This window comes from Amblyomma americanum, chromosome 2 (genome assembly GCF_052857255.1).
Source record: "Amblyomma americanum isolate KBUSLIRL-KWMA chromosome 2, ASM5285725v1, whole genome shotgun sequence".
NCBI lineage: Eukaryota > Metazoa > Arthropoda > Arachnida > Ixodida > Ixodidae > Amblyomma > Amblyomma americanum.
This window is the reverse complement of record NC_135498.1, coordinates 11,076,001-11,098,448: the sequence shown is the minus strand read 5'-3', so window position 1 is coordinate 11,098,448 and position 22,448 is coordinate 11,076,001. Positions and strand designations below refer to the sequence as shown.

The following is a 22,448-nucleotide window of genomic DNA, read 5'->3' as shown; positions in this document are numbered from 1 at the left end:
GTGTTTTAAAACGTGTTAAGCGAATGTACATTTCTTCTGCTGCAAAAACATTCTTCTTTAAACTGCACACATCCACGCTGCCTGTGAAGGCATGGCTTCATGCTAAGGAGATGCTTGCGCCATGGACGGTGAATTGCCGCTTGTGCAGTACACCAGAGACAATTGACTATTGTTTTATTCTGTGCATTTATGCTATATTCTTCTGGGACATTTTACAACAAACAATTAAGAAGGGCATTGACATCACACCCTACAGTATCCGTTTTTTTTTTTCCTGTGGAGAAAAACTGCGTCGTGCCATATAATGTATTTATGTTGCTGGGACTATTTAGTCTCTAGAAGAGCCGCATGAAGGACCGCGACGCCGAATCACCACGGTCGTCGAAATCTTTGTTTCGTGAACAATGCGCTTTGGTGCGGGGAGTATATGCTGCCCTGCAAGAGCCGCCTAGCTGGCTCCCCTATATATCTGGAGGCATGTGTGTGCCTCCCAGACTTTCGATGTTTTGGAAGGAGGGTTCATGCAGGGGTAAGGTGGCCTGGTGTTTTGTGGCGTAAGCGTTCTTAGACTTTTCTTTTAAGCCCTATTTCTACGCAATAAAGAATAAAAAGAGCCGTCGTAGCGGAGTGGTAGCGTCCCCGCCTCAAACGCCAAAGGCCCTGGTTCGATTCCCAGCCTCGATACAGGTTTTTTTTTTATTCAGTGAGTGTGCGGGGATTTCAGTGGCTCCCATAGATGCCGCCACCGAATACGTTGGTTAGCGGTTAAGGGTAAGGGTGGCTCCGCGGCGGGGCGCGCGCTGTGACGTCATGCCAGATAGCGCGGCGGTTGCTAGGCAACGACTCAGGGTCTGTCTCTATGCCTCCTCGGAGCACCGCCGCAGCGAAGTCGCAAGTTCGTGGCCAGTGTATCTTTCGCTACAAAAAAAAAAAAACTACGTTAACTTCTTCGATCCTTTGTATCATGCTCCCGATATGCATGTATTTCTGTATTACTGAGATCGCGGGAAGCAAAAGATCTGATTGAGACATGCCAAAGCATGAAGCCCTGAATCACACAGATAGGATATAAATGGCCGAATTCGAGAAGCTAACCAATAAATGTAAGTGAAGTGACATAAGCAAGCATACTATGAAAAGGATAGAGCATGCTAGAACGAAATCAGATGTACACAGTGAGAGGCAAATAGAACAGTGTCGCTGTCGCTACCAATGCGGATAATATAGTTAAAGTAGCCGTGAAATTCTACACAGATCTATATAGCGGGTGTTTCAGCGAACACTTTCAAAAATTTTCAAAAATAGGCTTTTTAGGGTAAAAATATCGCTTCTGCGGCATTGTATTAACAGTGTTGGCGGACACCAGAAAACCGGTACATCGTCCTAAGTTGTAGCTGGTCAACTAATTTTTAAAAATTATCTTTCTTACTAGTAGAGTTAGGCACCTAGTTGCAATTAAAGGTTTGTAGCCGGTCGTTAGTAATAGCCATATCAGTTTTTGGAATTTCGAAAACGCGGTTACCCTTGGCGCTGTGGTTTGAAAAAATTTGGCTTTTTCGACTAGTTACGCGCACTGGAGGGGTCGCTTTGTCGGCATGCTTTCGAAAGCGCATGTATTTTCGCATGATGCAGACGTAGTTTGTCGAGCCACAGCGGCGAGGGTAATCGCGTTTTCGAAATTCTAAAAATTGATATGGCTATTACTAACGACTGGCTACAAATCTCTATTTGTAACTAGGCGCCTAACTCTACTAGTTAAAAAGTTAATTATCAAAATTTAGTTAACCAGCCAACTGTCAAAGACGATTTACCGGTTTTCTGGTGTCCGCCAACATTGGTAATACTATACCGCAAAAGCCATATTTTTACCCCAAAAAGCCTTTTTTTGAAAATTTTTGAAAGTGTTCGCTGAAACACCCGGTATACAGTAGGTGAAACAATCAGGACGCTAGGGACGGAGGCAGTGTAGGTGGAGGAAATGGACATCCCAGAGAGGTAATTAAGAATGCTTTACAAGACATACAAAAGGAAAAAGCGACAGGTGAAGGTCAGGCAAACGCAGATTCGTTGAAGGACGGTGGGGCATTGTGGCAGGAACACTCGCCACCCTGAATACACATGCCTCATAACCTGTAACGTGCCGGAAGCCTCGAGTAACGCTGACATCACCGTAATCCGTAACAAGGCGATGTCGAGGATTTGAAAAATTACAGCCCGATCATCTTACTGCCAATCGCGTACGAAGTATTTGCTAAGATAATCTCGAATAGAATCACATCAACCTTAGACCTAAATCAACCGAAGCATCGGACTGGATTTTGTAAAGGTTGATCAGCAACGGACCATAATCACACTACCAATCAGGTGATAGGGAAATGCGCAGAATATAATCAACGTCTACTCATAGCCCCCATATATTCCGAAAAAAAAAACTGAAGGGCACACTTAAGCTCCGCCTTAAGGATATGACGCTAAAGCATTAACCAATTAATGCCCATGTATGCGGAATTGGTCATTCTCAACTTTACATTCATGTGTCCCAGGGAGTCCTCGTACCACTCCCTGCGCAATGGTGCAGCGGTTAAGGGATGAGCCACTGCTCTGCGATGACAGGTGCTGCCACCGATGGGTCTTGTGTGACCCAAGTTGCTCTTCCTGAGCAACCTCTCGCGATCAACCATTAATGTAACTGCCACCTGCCAGTGTGGCTAGTTTTCTCACAATCCAGTGGGCATAGTTGTGGTGGCCCCAAAGGGTCACTTGACCTAGGTAGCTCACCTAGGTTGCTTCTCCGTAGGTGGCTGCCTGGGCCACCCTACGTCACCCTAGTTATCGCTCACAAACGCCGACAACGCTGACGCTGGGTTTTCTGCGCAACGGGCCTTTAACGCTATCGCATTAAAAATTTGGCTCAATAGCAACCTCAGCAGTCAGGCAGGCATTTGCGTAGCCAGGGCGTAGAAGAGGCATTCTTTAAAGGTGCTGGAAAATGTCTGTGCCGTTGCATATCAATTGTAGTCTCTTGCAGGCAAAGTCATGTCCAGCTTTCTCGGGCAAAAATTTGGAGAATTGGAAAATTGTAAGACACCGTTATGGAAATATCGAACGTAGTGGTTCATTAATCTGATACGTAGGAAAATATTTCTTTCACAGTGTTTCCATCAATCGCATCGAACAGTTAACACCGCCATGGAAAACCAATGGGGAACGCATTTTGACGATAGCAAAAACGGGAATAGCAAAAAATACAAGACTGCCGTCGGGTGATCTGAGGATATATTGATTGTTACAATGAAATATTATATTCTATGAAAAAAATTGAGTTCATAAACGGTTTCTCACTCAAAAATGCTATTGTCCAGAATTGCTGGGTATGACAAACCGCCAGACAGGAAGGGTGCCAAACAGTGAGACACCGTCTCTCACCTACTGTTCAACACGTGCTCACAGGAGGCATTCTAAAGCTGGAATGCGAAGAAATGTTATTATAAAATACCTTAGTAAAAAGAAAAGAAGTTATTATAAAATACCTTAGTAATTTTTTTGATTCACTGATGACATATCGCCTTACTAAGAAATTCAGGGGACCAATTAGAGGGCATGATTGAGGACCAACACAAGTAAAGCACAATGATGGGCCTAAAGCTAGCTATAAAAAATTAAGTATTGTTCGACAATCCGGCAAGGAAACGACAGTTTGCTTTAGGCAGCAAAGCTTTGGAAATATAAGGGAATACAACCACATAGTACAGGTTGTGTCCGCCCATCCGGGCCATGAGTGTGAAATAGCTTGGCAAAAAGGAATGAGGTGGGGTGAATTTGGAAGGTTCTCCCGGGTCATTACTACGAACTTGCCAATATCCCTCAAGAGGAAATCATACAATTGTTGTATGGTTTTGGTACTCGCCTTGGGGCAGGAATTTGGAGGCTTACTAAAAGGGTTGAAATTAAATTGAGTATAGGACTGCTAGCTATGGAAAGAAAAATGATATCTGTAACGTTAAGAGGGACGAAGAGAGCATAGTGGGTCAGGAAAGAAACGCTAGTTGAAGATATCGAAACTGAAATCAAGAACAATAAATGAGCATGGGCAGCGCATGTAACGCTAAATGAAGATAACTGATGGTCTATTAGAGTAATGGACTGGATTACAAGAAAAGGGTGGTGTAGCAAGGCGCGGCAGAGGGTCAGGCGATCAGATGAGATTAGGAAGTTTACCGGAGTAAGGTGGCCACGGCTGGCAGAGGACCCAGTTAATTTGAAGTCAGTGGGAGGGGCATTTGTCTTGCAAGTATTAGGTTGATGATGTTTGTAATGCGTGTCTTCATGAAGTGTTCCTTTATTAAGTTGTTCTTTAGAGATATGAGAACAAAGCCTATAGGTACTATACGGGAAGAAATTAGACACAAGCTATGATCCATGGGCTACTTATGTCTGAAAGGAGCGCTACATTTCACCTCCATGACCAACTATAGCTTATCACTGAGCGCAGATGACCACTACTTACTGACACCGACGAATCCGAAAGCCAGCTGTAGTTTTTTAGTTTCAAAGAACTACGTATTCCGGTCATTCTTTATTATTCCCGTCTTTCATCGGGGAAAGGGGCATGAGCTGTTGCGAAGGAAATACAAACATGGACGAATTAGAGGGAATCGACTTCACGACATCCGCAAGTGAAAGGAGGTGCTCTACGATTTTACTTGCGGCGGCAACGATAACCTCGCGTTGAGATCTGCAGGCATTCAGGCTTATAAGTACGCAAGTCCAGCTTTCTCGGGGAAAAATTTTGAAAATTGGGAAATTGTAAGACACTGTTATGGATATATTGAAGGTAATATTCTATTTTTCTGATATGTAGCAAAATTTTTCTTTTAAAGTGTTTTCAGCAATCGCATCGAACACTTATGACTCCATCGAACACTTATGACTGCTATAGAAAACCAACGGGGAACGCTTTTGACGATAGCAAAAACGTGAATAGAATAAAAAATACAAGACTGCCGTCGGGGGATCTCCGACGAACACCTAAATACTTTGTTTGTATTGTACCCCGCTAAGGTTCCGCGCTGCAGCTACATCTGAAGCCACGCTTGGGAAGAGAAAGATGCTTTAAGTTCAAAAACGTACCCGTCTGCCATACGCGCCTTGGGCCAACTGAGTACTCTTTCACAGGCTCGTCAAAGGAGCACGATGCGCCGTCCTTTACGTTCTTTAGTAAAAAAAAAAAAAGTCAGGTCCTTTCACGCGCCACGCTACAGCACCCTTCTTGGCTCTAAGTGCTTTTGGACACCAATATTTCAACTATACTGCGAAAATGCGGAATTTACAGAGTTAGCGGGATAAAATCCACTTAATTACTACGAGGCCCAATCGGGCGGTGTCATGCAAAGACCCTCAGAAGCCCCCCTCCCTCTCTCTCTCTTTTTCTCCACCCTAAAATAAATTAGACTACTTCGACGTATAGAGCAGATGTAACCATGAAATGCATTGCAGGAAAATCGTAGCGTTTTCTAGAGTGGCTCATAGGTCGTGGTGGCCCGTATCTATTGGCTGCTGTGCGTGCCCCTGCCTTCGCCCTTCAGTGTTCTTCGAGCTGAGTAGCTCGCATATGACCTCCCTGGCTGGTTTCGCGGCCTGCGCAACCTCCGCCATCAGCCACTTTCCTTAGTGGGACAGCGTGCTGGGGTTCCTTCTTCGTTTTCGGTGTGTAGCGTGCCGCCGCGTTCAGCAGCCTGTTCTTATTAAGGCGAAAACCTGTAATGGCTCATACTCGTGGTGTCAGTCCGTGACACTCTTCAGCTCGGTAAGAAAAAAAATCTTTGCGCACGATGGGACTCGAACCACCATCCTTCCGTTCCGTAGCTGAGCGTGCCAACGACTACTCTACTTTCTGCCAACGCATATGCAGTTCTTCTTGTCTAGGACGCTGGAGAGTGTTTGCAGAAAAGCGTCGAATCAGATGGATGCCCCAAAATGCCCTCCAGTGTCTCTCGCATTTAAGATTCACAAACAAATGTGTATTTAATGAACATCTTAACCACACATCAGCGACACAAGCAGCAACACCGCGCTAAAGGATTTCGCCTCACCGCACTTTAGGTCAACAAAGTGTTCCCTGAATTTTGGGGAGCTGCGCAGCACGCCCAGCGTCGCTCGCTGCTTTTGCTCTGGACGCACCAAAGATTCATTACGCACAACGAAGGTATGAACGATGAACCCGAAGGCCACGATTTCCAACACGCAGCTCGAGAGGCTACCAGTAAGGACACGCGGTGCGAGAGGCTGTGGCGGTGGCCAAGGGGTCTGAGGCATCGAGAAACGAAGCTGCTGTGTTTGCGCCGCCGCTACCTTCAATACGGCCCGGGACAATGCTACGATCAAGTTTTCTTTTTTTTTTCTGCTGGATAGCATTCTGAAGGGAAAGTTCTTAGTTTTCGGAGGAATACGGCTTTATGTTCATCGTAATGTTCGGCTTCAGGTTGGCCGCAGTTGTCGTAATTTATTCAGAAGTACTTGTATTTGGGCGTGTTGGTTCATATCTTTTCAGGTGGACACAGGGGCGCAACAAAAACACACGGACATAGAAGTAGACAGTTTGGTTAGAATTGGAGGTAAAAGAATTTCTTGCTACATATTTCCTGTTCCGACTCCCCATCTCCCATTACAAGGGCTTCATGTCAGTTTTAATGAAGTTACTCACTCACTCACATATTTAACAGGTTAGCTTCACTGCGTGGCTACTCTTTGTGAGGTGAAGCCATACAATACACCATACCGGGATCATATATGTGTCGGATTTCTGTGCATCTGTGTAAAGAAAAGTTCTCAAACGCGTAGACTAAGTGATCTATGTATTTATCTGTATGTGAACTCTCTGACCATGAACTTCTCTCTGTGTGCGTGTCGTTCTTGAACCTATCTGCACATCTGTGCATGCCTTACGTCTTGCGTGTGATATCTGTAATAAGTGTATTCTGCACGAAAACTCTAAGCGGAAGTACTCAATGGAGCTCGTTTTATTCTTTTCAGAGCTTTTATGATTCATTATTTTGCTTAATAATTATTTTTTCATGCATTCATGACGTTACATCTCCTCAAACCACATCTAATAGGCAGCTTAACTGTGCTCTAGTGTTCGTAGTGATCCACATCACCTACTCAAGAAAGCAATGACGCCAGATAAAAAGTACATGAAAGGGCGCCTGGAGACAGACTCGCAAGTGTTGCCGCTAACCGCACGCGAAAAGAAATTAAAAAAGAAAGTTCAGGTGCATAAAGATAAGGAGAACCACCGAGAACGCAGGCAGTGCAAGAATCGTCGTCGAAGGGATGGCCTCATAAGAGAGGTTTGAAATTGCATCGCATCCTTATGCAACAGCTGGATAGATACCATGTGACCGTGTTCCACATGGATGACGCACATTCAAGGCCTTGTTTTTCTGGCGATTTTAGGGCGTTCCTTCCGGTACTGCTGCACCTGTCATTTGAGGCGTTCCTCGAGGTCTCCGTGTGTTTATTTCGGACTCCCGTCATCTAGGCTGTTCAGTCTGCGGCGACAGGGAAGCATTTTACCTACCTTTCTGACCTAATTCGGCAAGAGAACTCAGAAGCAGAAATAGAAAGCCACACAGCATTAGCACTGATAGGAAACCGTTTATGTTAACTTTAGACACTGGTGAAAGAAACGCCAAGTTTGTAGTTTTCAGTAAATTGATAATAATGCATGTCCCCTTCTTGTATGCCCACACGGAATAAGTAGCCGTGAATGTACAGATGGTTACAAGCTAGCCGGATATGTGAGCGTCAGTTGACGTGTCACATCTAGTTCGCGGCGCATTTCTGCTGGATTTTTGTACTTCATAGAGCCTTAGGTACTGCGATGTTTCAGGAGATTTTACCCAGCACCCCTACTCATTCAGAGGTTATAACACAAGCGCTAACATCAGCGGTGCAATACTGCATTAGTCTCTGCGGATTGAGAGTTAGAGTGGCCCTTGTCAGCGGCGAGGATGAATATTTAAATTTAATGCGTACGTTAAAGGGGTACAGACACAAATTTTCTGGGTGCCCGTTTCTTTTTTTTTTTTTTTGCCCTGAAAGAGCTTTATGGGTTTATCATGAAAATGAGTTCAAAGCACCGGAAGTTTCGGTCTTGGTCGGCGCTAGCGCTGAAGTCTATCTTGAAGTGCACAATACCGATGACGTCGGCGTCTCCGGCATGCACTGGAACTGAAGCTTGCTGCAACGGATACTTGCTATCATCAAAAGCGTTCCCCACTGGTTTTCAATGGCAGTCTTAAGTGTTTGATGCGATCGATGGAAACAATTTAGAAGAAAGGTTTTGCTACATATCTGAAGAATGGGCCATTACCTTAAATATTTACACAACAGTGTCTTACAAATTTCCAATTTTCAAAATTTTTGACCGAGAATGTTGCACATGCACATTAGCAGAGAAGATTGGGGTTTGGAATTTTTGGGCTCATCTTAGAAACAGGCGAAAGAGCAAAGGCCAGAACTTCCACCGGAGTTTCCCAAATAACAAGTAGCCTTCCTTCACAGGTAATTGCCTCCGATTGCTTGACAGCACAAACGCCCGCTTAGCTTTTCGGCCTGGCCCTACCGCTCTTAACGATCGCATGAAAGTGTGAACTCGGGAAAAGACGGCCACGCAGTGCGCGCACGTTGTTCACGCGTGATTTAAACAGCATAACCATGGCGGCCAGCGCAAAAAGCCGCACCGTTTTCTCATCTTAAATTACACCTGCAGTGACGTGCGCGCAGCGTATTCTGCAGCGCCCTGATTTATTTTTCACTGTTCAAGGACGGCTCTTTTTTAGAATGGCCTGTTCCTTCCAGCAATACTGCACTTCCAGGTGGGCGCAGTAAATCCATTGATCTGAAAAAGAAGAAAGGGAGAGAGACAGCCTTCTTTCTTAAAGCCACAGCTCCTCGAAAGACCTCCTTAGATAGTTCCGCGCAAGTCGATTTTCAGCTGCGTGGGCGCTTAGCGACCCCGGCACATGTTTTGCCTCTTGCAGCCTCTCTTGGCAATAGCCTCGGCGCTTTTCTAGGATTCACCCTTTTAATTCCCCCTTCTCAGGTCGCAGGCTTTATTGCGCACCTTTTGATCAGGCGTTTTTCGTTTCTCTTGCCCTTTTTGGCAGACTCGACGACGGCATCAAACGGGCGCTGAAAACGAAATGCGGCAGGCTTTAGGGGAACGACTGCCCAGCGACACAAGACGATTGTCCCCTTCGCCCAGCTCCTCTCAGCGTCTTCTTTCGTTTCGGTCTTGTCAGTCTTGTATGTGCGAGCTTTCTTCCGGCTCCAGCGGTCGAATCTGTTATGGAACACCTTTGTCGGCTGCTCCAAGCTGCGGGGATCCGCTCCCCAGCCTCTTTCTCGACAACACCGGCAAATCCCTTGCTTTCCCGTTTCCCGCTTTGTTCGCCGGGTCAACGCGAACAATGACTCGTTTTGTGGCTTTTTTTTTGTCACTTCTGGCTCCGAACAAAGGTGGCTGCTGTGATCGGCGGAGCAAAGGGAAGAACACGTTTTTCCAGCGCACGTTCGACACAATATCCTTACGTAAAAAGCGATTGTGGGGACGGCGAGGAAAGAGGTGGCGAATAAGGAGAGTCGGGAAAGGAGTGCTGGAAGCACGAGACCGAAGACGGGCGGACAACAAAGATATTAAGACGCCGTCGCGTCCGCTGGGGATCAGAGATTTCTTGCTGTATGGTACGTACGTAACTGTAGGCGCAGTGCAAGCGGCCTTACTGATTGCCTTTGGCGATGCCTGTGCAATCGCTGTACCAAAGACGAGAAGTTGTATTGCAGTTTGAATACAAAGCCATCGCTATCATCTTCTTCGCAATTAAGCTAGAGCACGTCAAGAAAATTACAGAGCACCTTGACTCTTGACACTTAATTCTTTTTTTTTTCTAAATAACGATCATGTGTGCACATCACATCTCGAGAAGCGAACATTTCTTGTCACACAAGCAAGTTCACAAAACATGATACTAATACGATGAGAGCAACCAGACGCGACTAAGACACGACAGTGGTGCGTATTGCGCGATAAGGCTTCCAGCTCGCAATGATTCCATTCGTAACAACGCATGTATGCGGTATCCGTTAGTGCTCTAAAATACTTTTGCTGCAAAGAATTTACTTGCGAGAAAAAACGTGAGGCCTACTTATACCCTAGCAGTATCCTAGTAGGAACGAATATAGTTTTGTTTTTTACACATGATGAAAACGAGGCAGAAGCGTCCGACAAAGGCCGTGGAAAACGAAATAGAGTTTTTGTGCCCGCTTTTAAGATAGTAGAATCTATAGGTTGAGCGAAAGGTAGCTAATGTAGTGTATGTAGACTAATAGCTATATGTTGAATCTCATGTGAACACAGTAGGAATGTTTTCCTCTGGTGATGGCTACTAGTCTTTAAAGAAAGCAATTTCAATTAGAATCACTAAGACTTAAAAAGTTAACTGATCGCTACAAGCTCTATATTTCTCCGGAATGCCGACAGTGAGCCAAACAGCAGTGCGAGGCCTGCAAACAAAGCCAGGAAATACATAGTCTTTGAGCACAGGCGAGCTAAATGTTGGTCAGACAAACTAAACGTAACCACTTGACAAGAGCACTATAACGCAAAACATTGGTTACACTAATTCCGTATCATTCACCTTTCTTAACAACCTGGCTACACACCATCGTTTAGAGAAGTTCAGAAGCCAAAGCGTAGCATGAATCCGAAGAAAAAAAGAGGCGTGTGTATCAAAGACGGCACACTTTTTTGTAGTACTTTGTTCCCCGAGTAGCCCCCGCCGAAAGTAGTCCTCCTCGGCGGAAGGACTACTCCGTGTCATGGCGTAGTGGCTGAGACGTTCGGCTGCTAAGGAAGGGGCAGCGGATTCGAATCCCGACCATAGCGTCTACATTTTAGTAGAAACGAAATACAAAAGACGCCAGGTGTACGACGCGATGTTAGTGCCGGTTAAAGAGTGACAGGTAACGACGGTAAGTCGAAGCCTTCCACTACGGCGTTTTTTTCTTTCATAGCCCACTTGCACCTTCTGTCCGTTAAAACCTACACACCACACCACAACTAATTCGGCACACCGAAAACGTGCCGGTGGACGACTGGTGCTAGCAAGTCGTAGCGCACCTCTATGTGATGCCGGTTTTGGCATATTAAGTAATGTGCCACCCTTTCCTCCCCGCGAACAAGTTATTAGCGAGGCCCTTTTCACAACAAACACGTGGAACGTCGCTCAGAACACGAGCCAGTTGGCTTAGGGAACTTCTGCAAACGATGATGCCCGTCACGTTGGCGGAGTCACGCCAAAGGCGCCAAATGTGCGCAGACTGCCGCGTGTGCCAACTGGAGGTGTTGTGTAAACGATTGCAAAAAAGTAATATAATCGTGCAGCAAAGGAGCACGCCTCTGGAGCTTTCTTGTCGTCGGTTATAAAAGCACCCACTCATGATTTTCCTTTCTCGATGGTGTCCCATTCCACCGATGACACGGACAGGCATGATGCCGAACTACTCTGAGATATTAAACTTTATATGTAATAGCTGTATTTCATCAACAATTTTCTTGCAATAGTCGTTTACTTTTTATTGCAATCTGGGTGCGAAAACAGTGCCGCAGTCGCACGCTTTTTATTCCGAGCCTGTACATGCACAGGTTTAATGTTCTTTTAACCTTTTTCTTACCCTGATAAAAAAGTGTATTTTTGCTGTCTAGTTTTAATATTTTTACTAGAAAAATACGCGGCGGTTACATTAACTTGCAGCACATTGAAATGAAGCTAAATGAATGCACTATTTCAACAAGCCTATCAAAACGAAATATTAGAGAGTAATGTGAAACTTTATTTGTCTAGTACAAAGTCTGACAAAAATTGTGGTCAATACTTGTACGTTATGCTTGCTAAAGTAAAAAGAAAATATTTTTAAATTTTGAAAAGTGCTAAAAGTTGCCTGTTTTATTGCAAAAAGAAACTGGAAGTATCTTATATGTCAGACTCACCAATGATTCGAGTTGCAAGAAATATTTGCTGCCTCATGGAAAGGAGCTATTTTTTGTAGGTGTTACAAAAAGTATTTTTTTCTTCAAATATTTTCCTTGGGAGAAGCTAGAAAGTACAAACACCTTAACTGACGTAGATGTTCATCTCAGTGGTGCATTTAGAGTAACTGTGGAATCGTAACCCACAAGAGAAATTGTGAAGTACAAAAATTTGGTGAATATATTGCAGAAAAACTTCACAAGGTATGCGACTGTCATGAAATGAAAAATTGGCCAGTATGACTGAAGTGTACAAAACGTTTTTTGAACTAATATGACTTAAGGCTAAACGTAAAACTTGATTTTCACTACAACATTTTGAGCCATAAAATTAATTGACCCATTTGCATCCACCCGAGCGCAGCCATACGGCTACAAAGGAAAGCTACGCAGCTTTCTCAGAAACTTCGTAGTTAAAGAAAAATTAGTCGTGTCCGGGGTTCGAACCCGGGTCCACCGCTTCACCGGAGCAGTCGCTCTACCAAGTGAGCTAACCGGGACGGCAAGCTTATGGTAGGGAATTGATCAATAACTCGAAGTGGGAACAGAGTTGGTCAAATGTTTAGGGGAATCCCCCAAGGTGGAATAGATTTGACCAACTCTGTTCCCACTTCGAGTTATTGATCAATTCCCTACCATAAGCTTGCCGTCCTGGTTAGCTCAGGTGGTAGAGCGACTGCTCCGGCGAAGCGGTGGTCCCGGGTTCGAACCCCGGACCAGGACGAATTTTTCTACTAAGTTTCTGAGAAAGCTGTATAGCTTTCCTTTGTAGCCGTATGGCTGCGCTTGGGTGGATGCCAATGAGTAATTATTCCTCTATTACAAATCTACTCTACCTTGCGGGATTCCCTAGACATTTGACCAAAATGAATTGACGGGCGATCATACAGTGTGATGCTACAAATCTGCGCCAGCAGGCTGTCAACCGTCTCGCCTCCGCTTGCACTTCGCGTTTACTACGCGTTTCTTCCAATTTGGCTACTCGCACCTCTGCATCTTCGCGTCTTTTACGCTTCGGTTGTTCGTACCACCAGTTCGGCACGATGAGCACGCCTGGCTGCCCAACATGGCTTAACTTCAATACAAGATAAACAAAAACCGGTCAAATGTTTAGGGGAATCCCCCTAGGTGGAGTAAATTTGTATTAAGAGAGCAAATTACTCATCACCATCCACTGAAGCGCAAGCATACGGCTACCAAGGAAAACTATAAAGCTTCCACAGAAATTTCGCAATTAACGAAAAATTGTTCCTGGCCTGGGGTTCGTTTCCTTTGAAGACGTACGACTGCGCTGGGTGGATGACAATGAGTTTTTTTTCTCCCTTTTCACCAGATTAGGTTATGATTTCGTTATGAGTGGTTTAACCTTCCGATGTTGCACGTGGGTTATTAAAGGAGCTGTAACGGATGTCTCCGGATTAACTTCTATCACCTGGGGTTTTTTAGCATGCACTGACATCGCACAGCCCACGAGCGCCTTTTGCCTTTCGTCCTTCGTATAGACGTACGGTCGACGCAGTTCAGCCGAACGCCTTAGCCACTGAGCAACCGTAGCTGGTTTGATGAGCAGAGACGCAAAACAAGAGTGTTCACTTTGTGAGTGCAGTGCGCCAACATTACTACTGATTACACATTGCCTATTTGGCCGTTTAGCTGTTGACGCTGAAGGCCACTGTTCGATAGCCTTAACTGCGGGCATCGATGAATTGTTAATTTTTGGTAGCGTCCAGCAGAATCGACGCCTCTATGGACAACAGTGAGGGCAATGGCGTCTCGAAGAGGTCGCCAGTGGTTACATTGGAACGTTTGAGTTTGAGTCTGAGGTCGATTCAAGACCCTCACCTCTCTAGTGTGTTTTTCGGAGAGGCGCGACTTGAAAGCTTGTATCTATAAGGCCCGACAAGGAGCAGCTTCTTCGATCAGCACAAACTTTGTTGCTGCGTCTGCAGTGTTCGATTTGTTGTTCACTTGTGGAAGGTTGCTGGTGCTCTTTCTTTACCGCGGATTTTTCCTCTTTTGCTTCAAGCGATGACGTCCTCAAAAGTTATTGTCTGTACTTCGTTTTCAGAAACAACGAATTTTCCTTAGTGCATGCAAAACCATAAAAGCCCCACTAATTTTCTTAACATTCAACAGGGAGGATGGAAAGAAAGCGAGACGGGGTGTGTTTAATCCATCAGAAAGTCCAGCGTTAAATATTTAGGATAGCTCTGTGGCGCATGACTGCATAGTGTGTTCTCGTGTGTGCAAAGTGGTATTGATGGAGTAAGCCAGTTCGTCTTCGAGATATGGTGGGTTCGATCTGGGCTTTAGGAAAATAATACGGCGAGTGAGGATTCTGGTCTGGGCTAGTTGGTTCATTGCTTAGAAATGTTGAACCAGCGCTACGAGACGAAGGCACTAAGGTGTCTATGCTCTTATAGTGATTAAGAAAAAACGTTTTAAGTCTACTATCGAATTCAGTCGCTCAGTCTTAGAATGCATCAGTCTTAGAGGACAGTGGGGCAAAACTCAACATTCTGTTACTTAGCGTCATGCAACCTTAGAGCTTGCAATCAAATTAATTGGATATTTAGGTGAAATCACCAGCCACATGCGCACTGCAACTCAATCAAAAAATGCGACGGGCAGGAACTGCACGCATTTTTTTTCTAAATCTAAGCATCGCACTCTTGCCAACAAGCAAAAAACAGCTTTTTATGCAGCACATGTGGTAATGATGGAGCAGCCTCTGTTTAGTCTGACCCACAATCACGTAAAATTTCATAAACGAAGTTTGAAGAGGATCATCACGAAGTTTGAAGCGGGTCATGAGAACAACTTTACCGCTCCGCGCCTGGCTACAGTACTTGTCTTGCGAACGGGCTCTTAAAACTCTTGCCCAAGGAGCCAACTTAGTGAGCATTCATTGCAGGGCTGAGTGATTCGATTCTTCCGGCCGTCTCATTTTTCCCCGCCAATGGGAGCAAAATGTCAAATTTTGAAATTTTCAAATACCATAAAATCTTTTGGCGTCTGCTTGAGCTAGCGTTTTCACATTCACTGAGCGCAATGCCAGGGCGGTAGCAAATGAATCTTTAATATGTGTTTGTTGATATCGCTGAAAAATGAAAAATTCCAGGAGTGCACTTAAATCTGCTCAGGTGCCGTAATGCGAAAGCATTTCTCTTAGTGCGGCCGATTATGCTGCTGCGTATTCGTTTCTTTTGCCTTTCCCGTTTGTGAGTCACGTTTTCGCTCTAACCGGGGGAGGTCGAGGCTGTGCAAGCTACTAGCGGAATTAGCCTTGCGATTATTTTGCTGTAGAAGCTACCACGCAACAACTGCTCTTTAAACGTTCAAGCAAAAAAAAAAAACAATAAAATCAGAAACTGGCAGTAATTCACGTACTACGTCCCGAATGCCCTCAGTTTCTTTCCACAGCACGAGGAACGCCTTGCGCTGTCTGACTTGCACGCCGAATAGGTACCCATCTACCCATCGTTGTTTTCTTCCATATCGATAGGCCGGCTTGCTTACATAAACCAAAGAAGTGCTAAATACGAGTGTGTGGAAGAATACTTCCGGTCTTCGCCCCCCTCCTGCCACAACATATTGTCCCGCGATCATTGCAGCCGCACCAACTTTTCCGATGGCAATCACTGTCTTCCGCAGCAGCCCTTCTTAGTGCATGCGTCGTTCACCTCCGAACTCCCAAACACGCAGCGTGGGTCGTCGTTCCTACACGTCTCTCCTCTTTCATGCCCACCATCCCTACGACGAAGGGAAGAGGAGGAAAGAGGCGGACGCAGCAGCAACAACAGCTGCGCGGTCGGGACGAAGCGAACTCGTGACCGAGCGGTCGCTTCTAAATGTGAAACCCTGCGGCCGCGTGCCTCCAAGTGTGTGTTGCAGTCTCTACCTCCTCCTCCCCCTTCTCTTCGCCATCCCGCGTGGCTCAACTTCCCCGCAACGCCGAGCTTGGAGGAGCCGATGGGAGAGGAGGAAAAACGTCCGAAACGTGACCGGCATCGATCCAGCGCCGGAGCGCACGTTGATGACGCAGCAGCAGCAGCGGTGGCGGGACGGGGCAGGTAGCAGGGCCGACGGCGGCGGGGAGCGCGCGGGCGCAGAGAGGATCAAGAGCTTGGCCAGTGTGCGCGTGAAAAAGTTGTGGCCGCCTCCGACGGGCCCGTGATGTACCCCGACGACGTTGCTGGGATGAGCCTGGCCTTTCTCTCGGATTTTTCCGTGTCGCCGCCGACGCAGCAACTCCGAAGTGACCGTCTTCTGCCACCGACCCGAGGTGAGTTTTGAACATTTTGGTCTCACACCGCACCGCAACTTGTTAGCGGGAGAGACGGGCTTCATCCTATTGAGCGTAGAACACGAGTTGATGATTAAGCATAGTTCTTTCTAGTGCACACCTGAGAAGGTAGTGTGCAGCACGAAATGAAGGTATTCAGTTTTAATAAACGCTCGCAAGTTATCATCTTCTCCTTCCACTTCGTATAAGCGACTGCTAGAGTTGAGCGACATATCTGCTAATGCCATACAAAGCATGCAATTGCAAGCCTTCGAGTAAACATTAGGATACGAACTTCCGATAGCAGCAGCTGCGGTCAGGTCAACGATGTTCGTGAGATGAGCACCGTGACATTGCCAAACACCTATGAATTCAAGTCTAGATGACGTTCGAATTACTCTATAATTTTCTCAAAAGGATTCATTGGGTATAAAATTTAACTTCCCGCTACAAAGCTTGAGCTCTTGTGGAAGGCGCCAAAAATCTGACGCCAACCAGGGGATACCTTTGAATCCCCGCGGAGTTTGAAAACGCGGCCTTTCCTTAACCTCCCTTTACGTAAGCGTCGTAAGGATGCGCTGCGAACAATCCCTGTAGTTTCCGAAATAAAAACGCAACCAAGTCTGGGAAACGCATTCTATCATGATTAAATTAAACTTTGAACAGGCAGTTTAGAGGCCATTAGCCGTCATGTAAGCTGCCTCAAAAACTTCTCAGGCAATTGGTACGATGCAGATCGCGGTATGGCTTCCTCGTACAGCCACCGGCACTTCACAGATTGCAAGGACAGAGAAAGTAATTTATTCTCACTCTTCCATGACATCGAGTACATGGGGTGTACTGAGAGTCGTGCTGCAGAGCCTATAGATTCAAACCCACTGGCCAGGGTAGTTTATAGAAGGCTATACATCCGTACCCTTCGGCGAGCTTCTGCCCTTGTCATCAGTTCAAACCGAATATGCCTGTTGACTTATTTCGTCCGGTTGACCGTCTTGTTCAAGGCGCCCAGACAATGAATTAAGTTCCAGAAATTGATGCGTTTTCGATGTTCCCGCTCACAATTCCTTCCAGTTGCAGCTCTCATTGCTTATGCTGTTTTTGACCGCATTATACCAACATAAGGTTTGGTTCCTTTATTAACTTTTTACATCTCTTGTTGACTTATTACACCATGTAAATGTGCATTCTTTCTCTTTCTCCCTGCCGTGAATTTCTCAGTGTTTATTTGTTCTCTTCGAAATCTCCTCGAGGAAGTAAAATTACTGAACTGGCGCTCAAACGCTTACCGCACGCTGCGAATTTTTCTGCCAGAGAATATTTACCAGCTTTCCTGCCGGTCTCTTGTATTCAATGCTTGATACACCGGTAGAAAATTTTGCTTATCTGTAGGTTTTCAGTGCGCATAAGTTAATTGTAGCTCCTGTTTTTGTCTTCGTTTTAATCGCGGCATTTATAAGCAAGCTTTAGTTATCAGGCCTACCTTATGCTGTATTTTGCAATTCCTCGGTTCACTTATTTTCATATTTGGCTGTGCAATACTTTGGCAGGTTGCTTAAAAACAGCAAAAATAATCTTTCCTCTTTTCCGTTTTCTTGAATTCGGATAGCGCTAGGATAGAATAGGTGACAAACTGCCCAGGCTAGTCAGAAGTCGAGTTGCAAATGAAAAACAATAGTTAAATTGTCTGTTCAAACAATGGCGGTCAGCCTCGCAGGCACTACTAGCTTGTAATGCGATGGACGTCGCACTGCAAACTTTCATTGAACGTCTTATCGATTTAGGTTCTTTGCAGAAATAAGGTGTCGTTTCACATAGAGAGCAAGACCGTATTGAACTCTACCTGCAGGCTTTCTTGACATTTGTAAACCATAACACCTTAAACATAGCAACTGAAAAGCTATGAGTAGCTGCGGATTTCCACAACGACATTTGCATACCTTAAAATTTGAGCATATACAGGCGCCCCAATCCCTGCCTATAGGCGAATGAACTACTGTGCGTCTCTTGAACTGCTGTGATTTGAAAATTGTCTTGTGAATTAATGACGCATCACGCGACGGAACCATACTTTCAGTATGCAGCGCCGGCTAACATATCTTTTTATCTGCCGTTCGCTTATCGTATCGACGTATTTTAGCTACTTTCTTTTTTTCTGAAAGGCATAGTATAACAACGATGTAACCAGCTAAAAGCGTATACCGATGCTGGTTATACCGTGGCTTGAATAAACCAAATGAATGTATATTATGTTGACCTCCTTAGCTTTACTTTGATCTCTGCTTTGTATACTGGCAATGCTGCATGCTGTTGAATAACCAGCATGCTGTTGAATAACCATAAGATAACGGTGGCTGTGCCTGCGCTAACGAACTACACGCCAAAGTCTAAGCCAAACCTAAGCGCACCGTCCTCAAGCGCCATCTTTCCGCTCCATAGCCCACTAGCGGCCTCCGTGAATCGCGCTTATTGGGAATTTTGTAGCTCGTCCTGCTGTGGCTCCAGTGATGATGTACGTGCAGCTGTCCCCCTTGAGTACAGGTGGCGCTTGTCGTCTGATGGGCGGCGCAAGAAAGCGTCAGGACTCGAAAGAAAGGGCCGGAGAACATGAATCTAGACTAATTATTTCAACAGCGATTGATTTATACGGTTCATGGTTTATGGGGGTTTAACGTCCCAAGGCGACACAGGCTATGAGAGACGCCGTAGCGAAGGGCTCCGGAAATTTCGACCATCTGAGGTTCTTTAACGTGCACTGACATCGCACAGTACACGGGCCACAAGAATTTCGCCTCCATAGAAATTCGACCGCCGCGGCCGGGATCGAGCCCGCGTCTTTCGTGTGGGCAGCCGAGCGTAATAACCACTGAGCCACCGCCCAGCAGCAACTAAAACGATTCATTAGTCAGATCAAAAGGGATCAGAACTTAGTTGCCATATAGCTGCAAATGCGAATAAATTGGCTGTTAGCTATTCAGCCTAAATAAATATGACTCTGCACTTGATAGCTCGTGATAATATAAACTGCCGAAATATCCGTTTGTTTTGAGACCATGGGTCAGTGAGAGTAGTGTATGTACGTTGGTTAAATGTACAAATCTGTAACCCTCAGTTTTTAGGATGGGCTTATAAGATGGTTGAAGAGTGAGCAATAAGAGAGAGGCCCACTTTTTCTGTACAATAAGCGGGTCTTTCGTTCTTATGACTACCCATTCATCAATGGTGTTCGCAGCGATTCGTATTCCGAGAAGTGAGGCAGAGGGAAGTATCTGATATCAAAATCTGTGGGCAAGAGAGATCGAACGGTTGGCAGTGAGAGGGAGAGTTTTATGCGGAAGTTGGCGAGGAGTGGAGTTACAAACGCCAGTCACGCATATAGAACTTGAAGGGGGATTTTCGGGGGGATGCCAGGTTTCTTTTAAAGAGTATTAGGGCATGCATACAAATTTTTGCACGCACCTGATTATTTGCTATTTACGACCTTTTTTTAAATGTTTCTAGAAATTCCATCTCCGCCATCGACCGTTCATTTTACTTTCTGATGATTCACAGAAGGAATTCATCCCGCAAGTTTGCATGTGCCATCACGTTCTCGAAGAGGTCAATAGTATCGTGGTCGCATATTTTATTCATCGCTTGTTTGCATGCGATCCCTTAGGTACTGGCGACGAAGTTTGAACAGCTTCATAAATTTTTTAAAACTGCGCCGTCCATTTTCTGTCATTTTTCTTCTTAATTGGGATTGTAGAATGCGCTTCAACAATCCTCAACATATTTTTAAAGCTACGACGTCAAAGAATGCCTTCCTATTCCGAAGGCATAAAAAGCGAACTTGGTATAGGAATGCTTATATATTGAATCAAACAGGACATTATTTCATTTACAAGCACTAAATCTATCTTTGTTATCGAATATAGCTTGTAGAAAAGCAAGGAAAGACAGTACGAAGGGACTTGGATATGCACGTTTTACTACCTGTGCATACGTCTGTTTAGCGTGAATTAAGTATATATATATATATATATATATATATATATATATATATATATATATATATATATATATATATATATATATATATATATATATATATATATATATATATATATATATATATATATATAGCCTCCGGGTATACCCGTTATTAGTTAATTACCATAAATTTTTGGTAATTAACTAATAACGGGTATACCCGGAGGCTATATATATATATATATATATATATATATATATATATATATATATATATATATATATATATATATATATATATATATATATATCCTCCGGGTATACCCGTTATTAGTTAATTACCATAAATTTTCTTAGTCTTGCAGTTTAACGATTCTATAGAGTCAGTTAGGTTTTAATTTAAATTAGAGGCATCTAATAAAGTTCCTCATCATAAACTACTGTATATTGCAAAGGCTAGAAATTAGTGAGACTATAATATTGTGCATTCAGGCATACTTCAAAGACTGGTGTCAAAGTGTTAGCATTCGAAAAAGCGTGTTCAGAAAGTGTGAAGTACTGCCTCAAGGGCCGCAGGTCTCCGCTTTGGGCCTCTTATTGTTTCAATTATATATGAATCATATTCATACCATCGTTGATCTACCGTAATGACTAAACTTTTTGCCAATAGTTGCTACATTTATACCCCTGTAGCTTGTCTGGAAGGTCAGATCAAACTAAATAGACGCCTTCAGTCATTAAATTCGTTGTGCCTAAGCTGGAGTATGAAAATTAGGTACCAAAAATCTACACACGCGCATATAACTACAAAACACAATCGTATCATATTTGAATACAATATATCAGAACATGCCTTAGTTGAGGTACAGAGTTTCGGGTTTTTGGCAGTTACAGTAACGCATAGCCATATTCACATTGAAAATATATATTTAAATCTTATCAGAAGCATTGTTTTCTTTGCAGGAAAGCTACAAAACGAAACTAAAGGAATTAAGTTCATTGCATACAAGACGTTTATACGACCAATTCTGGAATATGGTAATGCTATGTAAAGCCCCCACAGGAAGGATTTAAAACGGAACTTAAAAGGAACACAGCGGATTTCAGCACGTTTTATGTGCTCCATGTATCGCCACACTGACTAGGTCACAGAGATTCTGGAAATCGGAAAAAAAAGCATCGGCTGAAATTTCATTTTTTTTAGATAATGCAAAGAACATTAAAAATAAATTAGAGACACTACGTCAAAACCCGCCCTAAAACGTGGTTCATGAAAGAGCACAGTGGAGTATTGCAACCTATTAATACTCATACTGTTGCGTACCGGTATTCATTTTTCCCGATGTTATTGAAATTTGGAATAAACGCCCAAGTGATGCGGATACTACTAAAGCATTAAAGTGTCAGTTAGTGCTGATACGTTCTTGCAGAAATGGTGCGCAAATTCTAATTATGTTTCATGATTGTACTTTCTTTTGCAGTGCGAGTGAAATGTAATTGTATTTGTTTTCATCCCAGTTGCGACCCTCAATATCGGTTAACAGTATGACCAGAGAAATAAATTAATTACTTGACACTTTCTTGGAGTGCCGTCACAGGCTCACGAAATCCCGAATCAGTAGTTTCCTCGATGAACTGTTCCGTCAGGGTGCTACGCATGGCTTGATTTTTGTTTCATTATATTTATATTGTTACATAGTATGCGGTTTTACCTGTGCACTATATTGGCCGACCAATGCCGCAAATTTGAGATGAGCGCGAATAGAATAACCGTGATCAGCCATCGACGCACGTGCAATGGTACGCCTCATGCAATCGCGCACTAGAACTCACAGTAATAATAATAATAATAATTGGTTTTTTGGGGAAAGGAAATGGCGCAGTATCTGTCTTATATATCGTTGGACACCTGAACCGCGCCGTAAGGGAAGGAATAAAGGAGGGAGTGAAAGGAAGAAAGAGGTGCCGTAGTGGAGGGCTCCGGAATATTTTAGACCAGCTGGGGATCTTGCACTGACATCGAACTGACATCGCACAGCACACGGGCGCCTTGGCGTTTTGCCTTCATAAAAACGCAGCCGCCGCGGTCGGGTTCGAACCCGG

At 44.5% G+C, this 22,448-nt stretch overlaps 1 protein-coding gene and 1 non-coding gene across 4 annotated transcripts in view; both read left to right on the top strand.

Annotated features, from left to right (window-relative positions):
* Window positions 1-12,740: 12,740 nt before the first annotated feature.
* Window positions 12,741-12,814, top strand: TRNAA-GGC (transfer RNA alanine (anticodon GGC)). The gene has a single exon. It is a non-coding gene; the product is annotated as a tRNA-Ala (tRNA).
* Window positions 12,815-16,147: 3,333 nt separating this feature from the next.
* LOC144120562 (uncharacterized) overlaps window positions 16,148-22,448 on the top strand; it is a 36,371-nt gene continuing 30,070 nt past the window's right edge. For 2 of the 3 annotated variants that reach the window (XM_077653098.1, XM_077653099.1), the window contains exon 1: window positions 16,148-16,376. In XM_077653098.1, the coding sequence (XP_077509224.1) occupies window positions 16,268-16,376 (109 nt within the window). In that variant the 5' untranslated portion in view covers window positions 16,148-16,267. The remainder of the gene's footprint in view (window positions 16,377-22,448) is intronic. The other variant, XM_077653100.1, reaches the window with a different exon arrangement.